The 19,604-nt window shown below is 46.7% G+C and overlaps 1 protein-coding gene across 20 annotated transcripts in view; it reads right to left on the bottom strand.

Moving 5' to 3' along the window:
- Positions 1-19,604, bottom strand: part of MYO18A (myosin XVIIIA) — a 597,092-nt gene that overhangs the window by 117,004 nt on the left and 460,484 nt on the right. For all 20 annotated transcript variants that reach the window (XM_063955930.1, XM_063955929.1, XM_063955931.1 and 17 more), the window contains 2 exons: positions 11,003-11,130; positions 870-1,024 (listed from right to left, as the gene is read on the bottom strand). In XM_063955930.1, coding sequence (XP_063812000.1) covers positions 870-1,024; positions 11,003-11,130 — 283 coding nt within the window. The remainder of the gene's footprint in view (positions 1-869; positions 1,025-11,002; positions 11,131-19,604) is intronic.

Genomic DNA, 19,604 nt, shown 5'->3' on the forward strand with positions numbered 1-19,604 from the left:
GATTGATTGAAAAAAAAAAAAGCTAAACTATAAGAATGTGAAATAGTTTTAACCAGGTCTGAGCACATTCCAGCTTGAACTCCACATTCAACTACTTTTTAAACCAAACAGTGAATCTTGAATGTAAGTACAGAAGTATTCGCAATGAAAAATTAAAAAAAAAATCGCAAAACAACTTTGTTATTTTCAAATATCTATTTACAAAATAAATTCGAAATATATATATATATATATATATATATATATATATAAAAGTGAACGGTTGAAAATCAAATAGCCAACCTCCAGCATAGTTGGTGAGTGTCCAGAGTATCGTGCAAATTTCCCAAAACACAATTTTAGAGCATCCATAAGTATAGCTATGGAACATTTCCCCGGGTGTAGTATGTTATGCCAGCGGCCGGGATCCCGGCGGCCAGCATACCGGCAGCTGGGCGAGCGCAAATGAGCCCTTTGGAGGCTCGCTGCGCTTGCCACGCTGCGGGCACGGTGGCGCGCTTCCTATTTCTTCTCCCGCCAGGGAAGTCGTGGACCCCCAAGAGGGAGAATAGTTGGTGGTATGCTGGGTGTCGGGATTCCGGCGTCGGTATACTGAGTGCCGGGATAGCCACACAGCTGGCATACTGAATACCACCCCATTTCCCCAAGTGGTAAAAACTAACATGACATACGTCAGACATTTGCAAGCATAAGCGGACATGCACTAGAAGTTTTAAGCTAACCATCTTAGGGACATTATAGTAGTTTGTCCCTGTTTACCTGATGAACAGGAGTATCATACCATTAATACTTTACTACTGTAAGTACTGTATGTCAATCTTCTTTATAAATGCTGAACCAACCCTAGTGCCGTTTATGGAATCACTGACCTTCGTTGTTTCTTTTCAAGATCATGATTCCGCCCCTGGTGTCCCTCTAAATGAAGCTTGGTGTCTTGCAGCTCAGATGTTAGCCGCTGGCACTTCTTCTTTAGTTGCTGCAGAGTTCTTTGTGTCTCTTCATTGTCTGCCTGCAGATCTGTAAGCTAAAAGAAAAAGATTCTGGTTACACCCAGACAAAAGTATGTGCTAAGATGAATCTTTCCTGGATCTGAGGTCTCACTACAAGAAAAAGGTGTAGAGAGAGCTGGTTGTGTTGGTTACGCTCTAGAAAAATCTAGGTCTGTAATGTGCATTCAAAATGATGATAGCATCTAGACTTTCTTATATCAATGCATACTTTTACTGCAACAGTGATATCACTATTCAGTACGCAAAATGTCCCCCCACTATATGAAGGCAAAGGAGAACCTCATATGTGCAAGATTTACATACACCCACCCACATACACAGAGCCAAGTCATAAATACATTAGATAATACCATAGCTTGATTGAGTGGCCAGACTTCTACTCCCATCACCTGCCCTACCCACATCCCCTTTCATTTCTCACAGTGGTCTACCACTATTTACTTCAGCGTCTGTATTGGTGGTGTAGTGTGGACTTCAGCTTGCAGTGACTGTTGAATCCTGATGTCTTCTTTGCTGCATTAATAGACTTTGGTCTCTTGCCCAACATACTGTAGCTCCTTAGGACCTGGGATTAGTTTAGTATTCCTTCCTATTATGCTTCTACTTGGGTTTCTGTTTGAATTGTTTTGTTGTTTATAGTTAAATGCCAGTAACAATGCCTGATTGTCTGACTGAATTAAAACCTATACTGTATAAAACTGGAGATATAATCTTCCTTCTATCATACAAATTAAAGTAGCAAAAAATGTATTAAAAAGTACGGCCACAAAATCATACAATATACTGTAGGCACAGCAATTGATAGCGCCTCTTTCAACGTCAGAGGTAAATCTACAATCACCGTGCTTAGTTTGCATTTGCGCGCCCCTTCCCTTCCTCACTCTCTAACCTACGGCACACGGAGGTGCAAGTACCAATCTGCACACTGACATGGGTGTACACCTTTTTTCTTTACATGCGCAGTACAAATTTGTAATTAGGCGTATGCCCAACTAAGCATCAGCCCCATTGTATGTATATCACAGCACCTTCTAGTGGATGAATAAATCCCTACACCATTATAGCTATATTGGCTGATTTAATCTTGGCAGCTGATGATGCTTTCTGATACAGTAGGTGAACACACTTTGCCCACCACCAGATAAAATTGGGACATAGGCTTCTTTGGGTGAGGCCATCTTTATCTTGTATTTCTGGTCAATGTATATAATGTATATGTATCATTAACCACTCAATGTACAATGCTGTAAAATATGGTGGCATTTTAAAAATAATAGATAATAATAAACAGGATTTTAATTATCTACCGGTAAATACTTTTCTCGTAGTTCGTAGGGGATACTGAGAATCCAGGGAAATCCTGGCTTTTGGCGACAAACAAATCCTCTGGTGCATGTGAAGATGCGATCCGGACCATTTGTCCAACAGACCCAGCTGGAAGGGCCTCGCATGAAACCTTCCATACTGAATAGCTTCATAAGAAGCCCCCATTTTCCCCAGAAGGTGTATGCAAAGATGCACAGAGATCCGGGTCGGCTTCAAGATGGCCCGGACCATAGACTGGATTACCATTGCCTTTTCCTTTTTTTTTTTAAACTCTTTATTTATACCAGGAGAGACAAAAAGTTAGACAATACTGACATAGTTGTACAATAAAGGGTGAGAATCAGTCTCCATGGAGATTTTTTGTTCAAATAATTTTGATTGTATTTAACAAACAAACAAAGATGTCCCCTATACGGGGACCATATGCATAAAAGAAAAAAACAGGGAAGAGGAAAGAGAGAGGAGGGGGGGGGGAGCAGAAAGAGAAAGAAGAGGGGCAGATACAGAAAAAAGAACAGAGCTGACCTATGTCATGAGAAGGAAAGAACATCGAATGATTCTAAGAATAGAGCATACACATTACAATATCGATATAGACATTCGAGCTAGACGACGCTCAATAACCAATAAGGATCAAGGAGGGCATGGCGGCGTCCGGAGGGAGGATCCAGGTACAGCATGGCCAGGAGCTCAGAGGACGGGGACAAAAGAACGGTTTGAGCATCAAATTGGGGGAGACATCATAAGCAACCAGGGGCCCCAAACCAGTTCAAATTTGTGGGGACAGTCATGTAGATAATAAGTGATCTTTTCCATATTAGCAACGAACCAAATATAATTATTCAAAGCTGGAATAGTAGGAGCAGCGGAGGCCTTCCAATTTTTAGCAATTAATGATTTAGCAGCCACTAATATATGGGAAAACAGTTTATTCAAAAGAGGGTCAAGGTCTGGATGTGGGCGGGCCAATAAAAACATCCACGGGTCCAGTTCGAGTGCTAAACCAGATAGGGAGTTCAATATATCGAGTACCTTATTCCAGAAGTGAACCATACTTGGACAGGTCCACCAAATATGGAAGAGAGTTCCACGTTGACCGCATCTCCGCCAACAAACCGGGGTGGCAGAAGGGAACATCCTAGATAGTTTGTCCGGGGTGTAATACCACCTATAATATAGTTTATAGGATGTCTCCTTGAGTCGGGTAGAGATAGAGCTTTTAGCAATACCCTCCCGAACTTCCTCCCAACAGGCATCGTCTGGTGGGGGGACCTAGGTCCCTTTCCCACTCCCGCTCATGGCGAGTCTGCGGCCCCGAAGAGATTCCAACCAACATAGAATAGATCAGTGAAATTAGCCCTCTACATATGGGTTTTGTAGTGCATAGAGACTCAAAAGAGGTAAGATCCCGCAGAGCATCCGCTTGGGGCAGGGAGAGAAGAAAGTGACGGAGCTGAAAGTATTCAAAAAAGGGAGGGGATAGCGAGGAAAACCTACATTTGATATCGTCTATTGACATCCAATGTCCCTGTAGAGAGATATCATGCACCACATGGATCCCAGCACCAAACCAGGGTGTGAACCGATAAGGCGAAATCCCAGCGGTGAAATCAGGGTTGTCCCAGAGGGGTGTGAGAGGGGAGCATGAGGAGGACAGCTTATATTTCGTGAGAAATTTATGCCAAATAGAGAGATGGAATTTAAGAGAAGGAGAGGAGTTCGTTAGAGTGAGCTGATGTGGTTTGCCCAGACCCCACAGCGAAGCCAATGAGCGAAGTCCCAAAGAAAGAGCTGCAAAATCCACCCAGGCAATAGAGCCCCGGGGCGCAAAGGTGGACACTATTTGACTTAGATGGCTCGCCAAGTAATAAAATTTAACATTGGGGAATCCTCGGCCTCCCTCCAAGCGAGGTAGCCGGAGCACAGTAAAGGCTATCTGTGGGGGTTTGTCGTTCCAGACAAACTTCACGAATGAGGCCTGGGCATCCCTAAGAACCCCCTCCGGAACCCTCACAGGTAGAGTTTGAAAAAGGTAGAGAAGTTGTGGCATGACTGTCATTTTGAGAGCAATGATCCTACCCAGCCAGGATATAATATGTGATCTCCATCTTGCCAGATCAGATTTAGGGCCATATTCAATTAGCAGTGATAACGGACTTTTCACGTGAAAAGTCCGGTTTTTGGGTGAAAAACCGGACTTTTCACGTGAAATGCAATTACAGCCTATTCAATTATCCTGGAAAATTTATCGGTGATCATGTTTTCACTAATTTCACTTCACCTTCTCTGAAGCAGGTGAAAAGTTGGGAAAAGTCACTATTTTAAGGTAAAAATGTTTGGATATGGTACAGAACTCCTGGGACACCCCCCTTTATGACTAATTAGGCACGTTGAAGTTTTTAATTATTTTTAATTGGCCAATAATGACATGTCATTTTTGGGGTGAAAAAGTAAAAAGTGATGGAAATTGGGGTTCAAGGTATGGGACAGGTATATTGGGGTGCTTTATGAGTGGGACAGGTGTTTTTTAGGCTTGCAGATGGGAGTAATCGGTCTGTTTCCACTTTTTTTTTTAAAGTACCCTAAAATGACCCAAATATATACTTATACCCATTTTCATGTACCCCAAATTTAGTGAGAGCATTTATTTTGCTCAAAAAAACTTGCTTTCTATCATTTTTTTGCATTTAAAAAAAAATGCATATAACCGCCATTTCACACAATTTAAGTCCCCAAAAACTCTCTAATGTGATCTCTAACACACTTCTCTTCTGTTTTCCTATGTTAGTTTAGCATTTTTTGGGGTACAGGCTGATTTTCCCATTTTCACCTGCACTTTTCACTGCAAGAATTTTCACGTGAAACCCGGTCGGAATTGAATAGGTCGAAAAATGGAGCGTTTTCGCGGCAATTTTCGGCCGATTGCCGCGAAAAATTTTCGGGCGAAAAATTGCCGCGAATTTGCGGATAATTGAATACCCTAGTTAATCTTGGTCAACAGTTGCGGGAAATTTTTAGAGTACAGGGAATTATAGTGAGAAGTGATATAAACACCAATATACTTGATCTTAGTGTCTGCCATTGAAGGTCATAGGAGGACTGCAGGGAGCGTTTGAGATCTCCAGGTACATGTAATAACATAGCTTCGGATTTAGTGAAATTTATTTTATAGCCCGACAGGGAACCATATTCCTCTATAATCTGATATAGGGCGGGGAGAGAAGACTGCGGCTGAGTAAGAGACAACAATACATCGTCTGCAAAGAGCAAAATCTTAGACTCCTGCGAGCCCACCTTCACTCCCCTAATTCCGTCAGAGTTTCTTATCATAGCGGCCAGGGGTTCAATGACCATGGCAAACACTAGGGGGGAGAGAGGACACCCCTGTCTCGTGCCATTGGACAGCGGGAAGGGAGGAGATAATATTCCGTTAGTGAGGACCTTAGATATAGGGGAGGAGTAGAGGGCAGAGACTCCCGTCAAAAATTCTGCTGATATCCCAAACGCCTGTAATGTCTGAAATAAGAAAGGCCATGAAATACGATCGAACGCCTTTTCGGCGTCGAGGGAAAGGATAATGGATGGGGTTTGTCTGCAATTCAACAATTGGATAAGGTCGATCGCTCTCCTAGTGTTGTCCCTGGCCTGACGTCCAGGGATGAATCCCACCTGGTCATAATGTATCAGACCCGGGAGCATACCATTGAGGCGAGTAGCCAAAATTTTTGCATAGAGTTTGATATCCAAATTCAATAGGGACATCGGTCGATAGCGCAATTTCGAGGATCCCTGCCCTCTTTGTGGATAACTACAACCCTGGCCTCCAGCATATTACTCGGGAATGGGGTGCCATGAAGTACAGCATTAAACAGTACCATGAGATGGGGGACCAAAATGGAGGCAAATTTTTTTATAGTAAGAGGCCGTAAAGCCATCAGGACCCGGAGCTTTAGAAGATTTGAAAGTCTTCAGAATGGCAGCTATTTCTTCATCAGTGATATTCTTGTTCAGCTCCGAAGAGTCGAATTCAGATAGCCGAGGGAGATTAGCCCTATGCAAGAACTCTGATATTAAGGCATCTGGGGGACCGGAGCCTGAATCAGCTGGGTTTAGATTATAGAGCTTGGTATAATAGTCCCGGAACACCCTGTTTATACCCTCTGGGGCATAAGTGACCCCACCAGACTCTGTGTGTACCGCCAGAATGTTATTCCGTGACCGCTGTGCTCTAAGGCGGGATGCCAGGATTCTATCGGCTTTGTCACCCATCTCATAAAAGGTCTGATTAAGCCTCTGGAGAGTCTTTGCCGTACGCTCTGACATAGACAGCGAGATCGCAGACCGCACTTCCAGTAAGGACTCTAAATTGGAAGGGGTAGGGGAGAGTTTATGTTGGCGCTCAAGGGTCTGAAGTTTGGTGGAAAGGGAGAGGAAGCTAGCTTCCTGGGACTTTTTAAACCTGGACGCCTGACTAATCAAATGGCCACGTAAGACAGCCTTATGTGCCTCCCAAAAGGTAATAGGTGAAGTCTCCGAAAGGTCATTAAGTAGAAAGTAGTCAGTGAGGCAGCATTTATTCTGGTTAGTGACTTCCTGACTATGTAATAGAGAATCGTTCAACCGCCAAGAGGCAGGAGAGGGACGGGGGGCAATAGAGTGGAGATCAACCACAATCGGGCAGTGGTCGGACCAAATCATAGGGAGTATACTAGTAGATTTAAGTTTAGAGGACAGGTCTCGGCTGAGTAGGATCATGTCTATCCTAGAATAGGACTTATGTACAGAGGAAAAAAAGTATAGTCTCTAGTCAGAGGGTCAGTTAGCCTGAAAGAGTCAAATAGCAACTGGAGTTTCAAAAGGTCTAGCAGGGCCAGAGATGCCGATGACGGGCGTGTAGGGGTAGAAGGACGAAATGAGGGAGGGGAGGATCTATCCGAGGCGTCATGCACTTCGTTAAAATCACCTGCCACTATGACTTCCCCTCTACAGAGTCTAGTCAAATGCACATTCAACCTCCTAAAGAAACCATTGCCTTTTCCAACGGAAGGAACACTTTCTGAGACTCTGTGTCCAGTATCATTCCCAGGAACTGAAGCCTCTGCATTGGTTCTAGGTGAGATTTTGGTAGGTTCAGAATCCACCCATGATCCAGGAGAAGTCTGGTTGAAAGACCAATGTTCTCCAACAACTGTTCCCTGGACGGAGCCTTTATAAGAAGATTGTCCGGGTACGGAATTATGTTCACCCCTAGTTTGCGAAGCAGAATCATCATCTCTGCCATCACCTTGGTAAACACCATCAGTGCCGTAGAGAGACCAAATGGCAGGGCCTGGAACTGGTAGCGACAGTCCTGCAGTGCAAACTGAAGGTAAGCCTGATGAGGCGGCCAGATTGAAATGAGAAGGTACGCATCCTTGATATCCAAAGACACTAGGAATTCACCCTCCTCCAGACCTGAGATCACCACTCTCAGAGACTCCAACTTGAACTTGCACACTCGTAAGTACGGGTTCAATGACTTGAGGTTCAGAATTGGTCTTACCGAACGGTCCGGTTTCGGTACTATAAACAAGCTGGAATAGTATCCCTTGTTTTGTAGATGAGGTGGAACTGGAACAATGACCTGGGTCTGTAACAGTTTTTGAATGGCGTCCTGTCAGGTTATACTTGGCTCTTGTGAAACTGGTAAGCCTGATTTCAAGAATCTGTGAGGTGGGAGCTCCTGGAACTCGAGTCTGTAGCCCTGGGATATAAGGTTTATGACCCAGGGATCCTAGCATGATCTTGTCCAAATGTGACTAAAGAATTTTAGCTGGGCTCCCACCTGCCTGTCTTCCAGGCCTTGTGGTCCACCGTTATGCAGAAGGTTTTGAGGAAGCAGAACCTGAGCCCTGTTCCTGTGAACAAGCAGGCGCTGGTTTGCGTGGTTTTCCTCTAGCACCTCTGGAGGCGGTACAAGAACCTTTGGCCTTGTCCCTAAACTTGGAAGTCCGAAAGGAATGTAAATTGAGTCCTGATTAGGCGGAGCTGCAGAAGGTAGGTATGTGGACTTACCCGCAGTAGCTCGGGACATCCATTTGTCGAAGCCTCACCTGTGAAAGGCAGGCCTTCCACGCCTTTCCTGGAGTCAGCGTCAGCAGTCCACTGTCGTAGCTCTAAAATACTGCGTGCTGACACTGCCATAGCTGTAGTGCGTGCATTAAGCAAACCTATCTCCTTTATGACGTCCACCATAAAGTTTGCAGAGTCTTGTATATGTTGCAGGAGCTAACCCCTCAATTAAATTACCCAACCATTTAGCATTGGCTCGTGTAATCCACCCACATGCTACAGTGTGTCTCTGGGCCACCCCAGCAGCAGTGTGCAAAGATTTGAGTGTAGTCTCAATCTTGCGATCAGCCACATCTTTTAGGGAGGCTGCACCAGGGACAGGTAATACAATTGTACGTGAGAGCCTGGAGACTGACGCATCCACTATCGGTGGATTTTCCCATTTTTTCCTGTCCTCAGGAGGAAAAGGAAAAGATGATAACAACCGTCTAAGAATTTGAAATGTCTTATCTGGATTAACCCACGGTTCTTCAAACAGGGTATTTAGTTCCTTTGACACAGGAAAAGTGGCTGAGGATTTTTTCTTTTTATTAAAGTAAAATTCCTCACTCTCCTCTGTCACCTTATCAGGGATATTTAGAATTTCTCTGATAGCATCTATTAGAGCCTCTACACCCTGCAATAGAGTACCTTCCCCAAACCTCTATGTCCACCTCACCTTCCTCCATTTCTGACCCTTAATTATCAGAGTCAGAATGCAGGATATGGGCTAATGTACGTTTTTGCGGACAAATGGTAAAGTACTGAGACGCTGGTCTGGGTACTGAGTCCTTTTTCATAAACTCAGCCATAGACTGCCTTACGTATTGCATCTCCTTCTCATTACGAGATAATTTAGTAGAAATTATGGAAATCATTCCTCCTAGGGAGTTCAGCCATGCTGGTTCTGGCCCACTAGCCTGGGAAGGGATACTACACACAGTACACACTAGTGAACCCCGTGGAGAAAAGGAACACTGGGTCTTACATGAAATACACTCTTTGCCTGACATACTGCAGCAGTGACAGCACACACACAGGAAAATGTTAAAAGCACAATTAACCCACAAAGAGTCCTTTCAGAGAGACACAGAGAGAGAGTATGGAACCAGCACACGGCGCCCTTATCACTGACGCCAAGCTTAGCTGGGTCGCAGACTAAGTACCTAGATTAGATAGGGACGTAGTACACTAGAAATCGCCCCCAACGGCAGCTAGCGATCAATTCGGAATGACCTCCTTAGTCAGGAGGCTCAGTCCGCCCCGTTTAGAAGCCGTGCGTCTCTGTACCCTCATGCCGCCATAATGGTCGGCGACCCGCTAACCGGGACGCCAGCTTAGTAGTCACCACTCTTCATTCTTCTGGCTCTGTTAGGGGTGGCGGCGTGCTGCGGGAATGTACGCTCGCCGTGGTGGGGCTTGCGAATACTTCCCTCAGGAGCTAGCGTCCTGTCAGCAGGGAACGGGACCATTAACCCTTAGTGGGGTTGGGCCACTTTTCACTTTAAGTCCCATAAAGCAGGTAGGCTGGTGCCATCCAGTCCTGCCTAAAAATAACAAACTTTTTAAAATAAATGCAGAAAACTCTTCAGGAGCTTCCAGAGACGTGACCAGCTCCTCCGGGCACATTTTCTAAACCGAGTCTGGTAGGAGGGGCATAGAGGGAGGAGCCAGCACATACAATCAAACTTCTAAAGTGCCCATGGCTCCTAGTGGACCCGTCTATACCCCATGGTACTAAATGGATTCCAAGTATACCCTAGGACGTAAGAGAAAACAATATTAATTATGGTGGTCATTCCGAGTTGATCGCTAGCTTGATGAGGCAAAAAAACGGCACTTCTGCGCAAGCGTATGCAGCGCGACGTACTATTACAACGAACTATGTAGTTTCACACGAGGTCTAGCGAAGCATTTGAGTCGCACTGCTGGCCGCAGAGTGATTGAAATGAAGTGGGCGTTTCTGGGTGTCAACTGACCGTTTTCAGGGAGTGTTCGGAAAAACGCAGGCGTGCCAGGAAAAACGCAGGAGTGGCTGGGCGAACGCAGGGCGTGTTTGTGACGTCAAAACAGGAACTGAACAGTCTGAAGTCATCACAAGCACTGAGTAGGTTTTGAGCTACTCTAAAACTGCACAAAAAAAAGTTTGCCGCCGCTCTGCGATCCTTTCGCTCGCACTTCTGCTACGCTAAAATACACTCCCAGTGGGAGGCGGCATAGTGTTTGCACGGCTGCTAAAAACTGCTAGCGAGCGGACAACTCGGAATGACTACCTATATTAGAGTCATTACACAGTGTATGACTTTGGACACAATGGGGCAGATGTACAGTATTAATCCTGGAGAAGTGATAAAGCAATGAGAAAGCAGTAATAAGTGCAAGGTGATAACGCACCAGCCAATCAGCTCGAATATGTAAATTGAGTTAGGAGCTGATTGGCTGGTGCGTTATCACCTTCCACTTATCACTGCTTTATCACTTCTCTAGGCTTAAAACATCTGCCCCAATATCCTGTGCACACCATTCTTGTAACAAAAATGCATTGTTGAATGGAGACAAAAGCTGCTCAGACTTACTCTACGTTCCAGCTGCCTCTTGCTCTGCTGTTCTACTTCAAGTTTATCCTCAAATTCCTGCTGCATCCTTTTCTTTGTGAAGTCAATTTCGCGCAAGGATCTCTCATATTTCAGCCGCCATTCCCCACCTGTAGGGAAAAGAGAAAATAAAAGTGGGAATGAAAGGAAAAACATTTATTTTGACTATCTTGAAAGAGGAAGCTCAGGAGAACCCTGGAAGGAATGGAATGTAGAAGACACATTAAAGGGAATTAACTATTAAATAACATTATCTTTATATGCGCATTGTAAAATTTAAGTTACGACGGATAAAAGGTTCCCGCGTGTGGTTTCATACGCAGATGACAATGCAGTGCAATCTATAACACAGTTGTTTTGTTTTCTGAAGACGCATCTCTATAAAAGTAGGTTGTTGGCGCTTACCACATACTGGAAACAAATAAAAATAAATAAATCTATAAATACAGTATGCAGATCAACCGACTCACAAATAGTTCATGTGTATTTATGAAACATGGATTTAGGCATGTGTGAATGATCTGAGCGTTTTAACTACATATCAGGCCTGGGGTATGATTTCAATAATTTCACAATTTAAAAAAACACATGAGTTTCTTTATGAGCAATCAGAAGACATGAACTCCGCACTTATTTATGGAGGATTTGTCAGGTAACGTGAATCAGGAAGTCTGGATTGTTCCAAGACCAGAGAAATATAGGGTTCTGCAGAACAGGGTATTTATGTTCAATCTAGTACCTCCTACAGGTGGTCTGACAGGAAGGAGCAACACAATATAGCATTACATGACAAGATCTGATGTGGAGCGATTATGCAGCCCACAGGCTCTCAAACTCGGTCCTCACTCAGGACCCCACACGGTGCATGTTCTGCAGGTCTCCTCAAAGAATCACAAGTGAAATAATTAGCTCCTCCTGTGGACCTTTTAAAATGTGTCAGTGAGTAATTAATACACCTGTGCACCTGCTGGGTTACCTGCAAAACATGCACTGCGTGGGGTCCTGAGGACCGAGTTTGAGAACCTGTGATCTAGCTTAAAGGATAAACTTCTTCATGTTAAAACCTTAAATATCAAACAGGACACACTGGCAAAAAAACTTGCTAAATCTCATTAGCCATCTCTACCGTGTAGAATTTAATCTTGTGGTTCATACAAACCTTAGTTTTCAGCAAAAACTGTACGGTAAGTACTAATACTGCTAATGAGCTTCTGAATTCTAGCTTATTAATAAAACAAGCTAAACACAGACTGTTAATCAACTGCAAACTTACTGCAATGATTTAACAACAAACAAATGTAAACAAATAATAATTTTGATGAAGCCCAGAATTCCCTGGTGTGTCTGTGCTCAGGTCATATTTGCAGCTGTGGTACTGTATATATGCTGAGTGTTAATCCTCACTCATCATCTGATTTTGTTTGTTGCAAAAATCTGTATTTCTAGAAATATAGAAGGCACATGCATACCCTCCAACATTTTACACATAAAAATCATTACAAATTAGAAAAGGTGGCGTGGCCATGGGTAAAGGGACATGGCCACGCCCCTTTTCCTATAGTTTTAATGGAAGTTTGGAGAGCCAAAAACCGGTACAGACTATAAAAAAAAGGTACTGTACCTATTAAAAAGGTACAGATGGAGGGTGTGCACATGCTGCAAGGGGATCCAGTCAGGATACTAGGGATAGGCACCACTGGGGAGGGTCAGGGTTAGGCTGCGGGAGTGGGAGGGTTAGGTTTAGGCACCACCGGGGAGGGTTAGGCTGTGGGGGTGGGAGGGTTAGGTTTAGGCACCACCGGGGAGGATTAGGCTGCGGGGGTGGAAGGGTTAGGTTTAGGCACCACCAGGAAGGGTTAGCGTCAGGATGCGGGAAGGTAGCAGTAGCGGCTCTTGCCACGAGCAAGCAGGCTTTTTGCCCGGGGCGCCGCTGTCCCGAGGGCGCCGCCGCCGTGGCAAGAGCCACTACTGCGTTCAGCGCAGGACACTGTCACACTCACAATTAGATAAAGGCTGGGGACCCTTCATATAAATCACAACGAGCATGAGACCTCGGCCCCTCGTGGCCCCACAGCTGTGAGAGAACTACAACTGAGAACGTACAACTTCCAGCATGTACATCCTGCTGAGAGCTGCAGCAGTCCCCAGCAGCGGCGCATATAAGGCCGAGACACACAACAGCCCGCACGCTATCAGGCAGGTATTTCTGATGAAGCCGCTGAACCCGGAGGGAGGCGGGGAAACGCGTTAAGGACTCACGTATCTTTGCTCCATACCGCTGTCAAACTGCACTGTCTACCGCCAGCAATAGCTTCAGATCTACACGGATATATCCTCCAGAGATGACTGCCTTCAAAGGTTAAAAGCACCAGCAGCTGGGAGGAGTTCACTGTGATCTCAATGCTGGAAGGTAGCGGTGAGCATACACCTATTCTGTCTGGCCAGACGCTATAAAGAACTAATTCCTTCAGTTTTAACGGATCCAAATTGCTGAATGGACCTTCTGCTACTTTGTTGCACTTTAATATAAATTACAGCTACTAGTGACTTTTGCTAGCCGGATCAGTCAGCGTGCAGCGTGTTAAGCTGCTACATAATTTCTACAGCGATACAGTGTCTTTAAATATTTGAATGGACTGCTACATTGTCAAAAGGACGGTTTAAATCATAGCAGCTAAGACATACACTGTAGAAGATAATTGTTGAATTAATTTTTACTCATTTAGTCTATAGCAGTGTCCATATAGAAAAGAGCATATTTTATGTTTTTAAAATAATACATTTGATGTGTTGGAATTACCGGCCGGTGGTTATGGATGTTTTGATTTATTGAATTATAATATTGCTATTTTTATTAGAATGAAGTAATAAACTTTTGCTCAATCTATATGCGCTGCAGTACTTTTGTTCTGTCAGGCAGGAGCCTGTTGGCGGTGGAGGGGAGCTGCTGAGCCGCCTCACTATACAGCTGCACAATGCGGGGCAACTCCACAGCAACCTGCAGCCACACACACGCCCAGGGAGAGAAGCCAGCTCCCACATAGCCACCACACCATTCAGCCAGAGCTGCACTCACCCCCGGGCACCCCGCGAGCCACGCTGGCCGGCCACTGAGGACTCCTCCACTGCCACTCACGACCATGGGGCAAAAGACGCTGACAACTGGTAGGAGAGGAGGGCTGGGGGGCAAAACTATTGAGGGCACAGTACTGGGGGAAAAAACTACTGGGAGCCCAGCTACAGGGGGCACAACTACTGAGGGCACAGCTAGTGAGGGCACAGTACTGGGGGTACAGCTACTGAGGGCACATCTACAGGGGGCACAGCTACTGAGGGCACAGCTACAGGGGGCACAGCTACAGGGGGCACAACTCTACAGGAGGCAATACTACTGGGGACAAAACTCTACAGGAGGCACAACTCGACAGGGGGCACAACTGCTGGGGGCAAAATTAGTGGGGATACAACTCTACAGGGGGCAAATCTACTGGGGGCACAGCTACAGGGGACATAACTGTGACCATGCCCCTTCCCTATGCAGCCACGCCCCTATTTTTTGCTGAGCACCCACGGCGCGCACTAACCCTGTTTTACCTATCGGGGGGGGGGGGGGGGGGCACCAGAGGAACCTTCGCCCTGGGCGCCACAAGGTCTAGAACCGACCCTGGAAGGGAGGGTTAGTGGGAGTAGGAAGGAAGGGGTAGCCTACTTACCACACAGGTGCGGGGACCCTGCGTGTCGAGGTGCTGCTGTCAGTATTATGACTGCCGGCATCCCGATACCATCCCGCTGAGAAGTGCAAACTTGGTACAAAAGATATGTACTCATGCAACTAGCATCTTTATGCTATACGTCACACGTAACACCCAGCATGACTGAGACACTATGAGAGTAGCAGACTGTATTGTTCTTTCAATTTTACATCACATACACGCAAAAAACATTCAAAGTGTGCTAGAGATGCTGGACTGCGACTTTAACCGCACAGGAATAATTTTTCTGCTGCAGGGTACACTGGGCTCCACAAGGATAGACATAGGGGTGTAGAGTAGAATCTTGATCCGAGGCACCAACAGGCTGAAAAGCTTTGACTGTTCCCAGAATGCACAGCGCCGCCTCCTCTATAACCCCGCCTCCCTGCACAGGAGCTCAGTTTTGTAGCTGGTGCCGCAGATAGCAGGCACATAACAGAGGGGCTGCTCCAGGCAGCCCTAAGAAGAGCTTTTTTGAAGAAAAAGTGAAGACTACAAGGGCAGCAGCGGTGTGTAAATGTCAGAGACATTCACTGCTGTAGCTCCAGCTCTCCCCAGCGGCGCTGTACACTCCCGAGCCCTGGTTGCCGGGTAACTACAGCAGGAGGCTCCGGTTTTCTTCATGGTCCGGCACACACGACGGGGGCTCTCCGGGATCTCGTGGCCGCGCTTCGGGAGGTGGTGAGTGGGTCCCGCTTGCGGGACTCGTACTTTAACGCGATCCGGAGCGGTCAGTGGGAGGCGGGCCGCGCGCGCTGGACACTGTGGCAGTACAGGCGATCCCACTAGATCACCAGGGCATGGGTGCAGGTCAGGTTTTCTTTAAAAAAAACATTTTAATAGTAGCCCACAGTACCCGGTGGTTTTGCCAGCAGGGGGATAAGGCTTAGACCTGAAGCCCCTCCCCCAGCTCCAGGGCACCATTTCCCGCAAATGTTCCCGCCCTGGAGCTGCATATCTGTCTCTCCCTCACTCCCTGTCAGTGTCTGGGCGCCATTTCTCTCAGCTACACTGTTCCTGGGACTGCTTGGGCAAATCCTCCTGTGTAAAGCCGCCTGGTTGTCGGTGCTGTGACTTTACATGACACTTAAGTATTCTACCGGTCTTTTAGACAGTGTTAGTTAAGAAAGAGTGCATTTAGTCAGGGTTTTCTAGTACAATTACCCTGTGATATACATCCAGTTCTTACTGTGCAGTGTTATATCTATTGACTATATAGCTATATACAAGCTAGTCCAGTGCAGTATTATTGTTAGTAATAACCTCTGCATTCTACAAACTGTGACTATCTGTGTGTGCATTAGCTCGCTGAGTGGTGTCCATTTCGTGTCTCTCACTCAACTTGCTATCCCTATATTCTATAACCTGAGGGGGCTTGGTGCGTCAGGTTTTATATTTATATAGGATTTTCACAAAGATATACTTTAATACGTATTTTTCTCTGTGATTTTAATCACCATATCTCTCCTTTATCTCTGCTAGTGCTGACTACACTGCGCAGGGGTTTGGGTAAGAGGTATTGTGCTGCTGCCAATTGTACTGTGTTACCTGATACTGCAAGTTATATCATGTCTGCTTCTGAGGGTAACTGTTCTGGGGCTGAACACACTGCCGGTGTTGCTGAAGCCACAGATCCCTATGAGGAGAATATAGCAGCTGTGGGCTCTGGTTCTGGGGGCTCCTTGCCCCCCAGTGGGACTGTGGCAACGGAGGTACATAATGACCCACTGTGGGCCGCTTTTTCCACGCTTCTACATACGCTAGTTAATAAACTAACACCCCCTATGAAACCCCCTATGCCGGTGCAACCGTATGTGGTCCCTGCAGCTAACCCACCGTGGGCGGACGATTTATCTGCTCAATTGAAGAAGTTGAACCAGTCCCTGACTACTAAAAAGTCTGACCCTCGCTCGCCTAAGACCAAGGGGTCCTCTAAGCGAGCTCTTATCTCCTCGCAATCCACTGCTGTCACTGACACCTCGTCTGATGAAGACGGCACTTACACTGACACCACAGATTCTGACACAGATACTGCTGATGGGGAGGGTAGTTCACATGTGGATGTTCCTGATATTTTGGAGGCTATTAAGTTGATTTTACAGATTACGGATGATCCCGAGCCATCCGTCCCTCCTAAGAAACCAGATAGGTTCAAGCGTCAGAAGGTGGTTAAACAAGTTTTACCTCACTCTGACCACCTAGTGGATATACGTCAGGAACTCTGGGAAAACCCGGGTAAGAAGTTTGTGCCTCAAAAGAAGATGCTGGCTCTCTATCCCCTCGCGCCAGAGCTGTCTAAAAATTGGGAAACACCTCCTCCAGTGGACTCACATGTGGCTAGGATGGTGGTTTCCTCAGCTCTACCTGTCACTACCGTCACGTCTCTAAAAGAGCCTACGGATAAACATGTGGAGAGTTGTCTAAAAGTGATTTACACCCTCACGGGTGCTGCACAAAGGCCCACTATTGCAGCAACATGGGCTGCAGAGGCTATTGAAGCATCGGCCTTGGAGTTAGAAATCTCTTCTGACCATGCTAGACAATCTTTTCTGACCATGCTAGACAATGCTTGTCATATATTGTCACAGCTTCTCGATATATTAAAGAGGCGGCTTCTGATGCCGGTATCCTAGCAGCCAAGGCCTCTACTACGTCAGTCCTGGCTCGCCGGATATTGTGGCTGAGATCCTGGTCTGTGGATCTGGACTCTAGAAAAACCCTGGAGGTACTCCCTTTCAAGGGAGATATTCTGTTTAGGGAGGACTTAAATAAGATAGCAGCTGACTTGGCTACTGCCAAAACTGCCTGTCTGCCAAGTACCACTCCTTCTGTGTCGAAGGCTAAAGGTACTTCCTTTCGCCCCTTTCGTCCTTCAGGTAAAGCAAAAGGTCAGGCGCACAACAAGCAGGCCCGCACTTCCAAACCTGGTAAGCCAAAGCCCAAAAGAGCCTTGGCGGCCCGTCAGCCAGCTTCCAAGACCGATAAGCCTGCCGCGTGACGGGGCGGGCCTCCCCCTGGGGGATCCCAGGGTGGGGGCCCGGCTTTTAGGGTATACCCAGGAATGGTTGAAGACCACTTCAGATGCCTGGGTACGGGAAGTCGTCACTCGAGGTTACGCCATAGCCTTCAAAACCCGACCCCCTCCTCGATTTTGCCGGACAGACGTCCCGTTGGACCAGACAAAGGCAAACACTCTACATTCAGTGGTACAGACCCTCCTGGATACAGAAGTTGTAGTACAGGTGCCTCTTACGCAGAGGGGCCGGGGTACTATTCTCTGCTGTTTCTAGTCCTGAAACCGAATGGGTCCTCCCGGCCCATTCTCAACCTCAAGGCATTGAACAGTTTTGTGAAGGTTTCCAAGTTCCGTATTGAAACTCTTCGCTCTATAGTTCTGGCCTTGGAACCTGGGGACTACATGGTCTCCCTGGACATACAGGATGCTTACCTGCATATTCCTATAGCAGCGTCACATCAGCAATACCTGAGGTTTGCGATTGGCAACCTCCATTACCAGTTTCGGGCGTTACCTTTTGGTTTAACTACGGCTCCGAAAGTCTTCACCAAAGTCATGGTGGTGTTGACGGTGGTACTCCACCGTCAAGGGGTCAGGATACTACCGTATCTGGACGACTTGTTAATCAAGGCAAATTCCACAGAACTTCTCCTACGTCATCTGGATATGACGGTCCGGTTTCTACAAGCCCACGGGTGGCTCATCAGCTGGAAGAAATCCTCCCTGGTCCCTGCTCAGAGCATGGTGCACCTGGAAGCGCTATTGGACACTCACAACCAGAGGTTGTTCTTGTCTCAGGAGAAAGTCCTGAAGCTTCAGGACAGGATTCGTTGCTTCCTTTCTCGTCCGCAAGTGTCGATACATTCGGCGAGGCAGGTGTTGGGCCTCATGGTCTCAGCATTCGACATAGTGGAGTATGCTCAATTCCATTCTCGCTCCCTCCAGAAGCTAATTCTAGCCAAGTGGGACGGCCTGCCTCACCGGATCAGGTCTCACATGATCTCATTGACTCCGGAGGTCCGTCTGTCGCTGCTCTGGTGGCTCCAGGACCAACAATTGTGCAGGGACCGTCCTTTCTGGATATCCAAGTGGGTCCTGTTGACGACAGATGCCAGTCTAAGAGGTTGGGGTGCGGTGCTGGAGCAACACTCCCTTCAGGGTCGGTGGACCAAGGAGGAGTCCCTCCTCTCGATCAACATTCTGGAATTGCGGGCGCTCTTCAATGCATTGAACCTAGCCCAGCATTTAATTCAGAACCGTCCTGTTCAAGTACAGTCGGACAACGCCACCACAGTGGCTTACATAAATCATCAAGGCGGCACTCGAAGCCGTTTGGCAATGAAGGAAGTCTCACGGATTCTACATTGGGCGGAACGCCATCTACTGGCCATATCGGCAATATTCATTCCGGGAGTCCTGAATTTGGAAGCAGACTTTCTCAGTCGTCAGGACATACATGCCGGCGAGTGGGGCCTCCATCCAGAAGTGTTTCAACTCCTAGTGGAAAAGTGGGGTCTTCCAGACGTAGATCTGATGGCGTCTCGACACAATCACAAGGTTCCGGTCTTCGGAGCAAGGACAAGGGATCCTCAAGCAGCATTCGTGGATGCGCTGGCGGTGCCGTGGAGGTTTCGGCTGCCGTACGTGTTCCCTCCGGTGTCACTCCTGCCCAGGGTAATTTGGAAGTTCAAGCAAGAAAAAGGAATTCTGCTTCTCATATCTCCAGCGTGGCCCAGACGGCACTGGTTCTCAGACCTGCAAGGTCTATCGTCAGAGCGTCCAATTCTACTTCCACAACGCCCAGACCTCCTCGTTC

This window comes from Pseudophryne corroboree, chromosome 2 (assembly GCF_028390025.1).
Source record: "Pseudophryne corroboree isolate aPseCor3 chromosome 2, aPseCor3.hap2, whole genome shotgun sequence".
NCBI classification, from domain to species: domain Eukaryota; kingdom Metazoa; phylum Chordata; class Amphibia; order Anura; family Myobatrachidae; genus Pseudophryne; species Pseudophryne corroboree.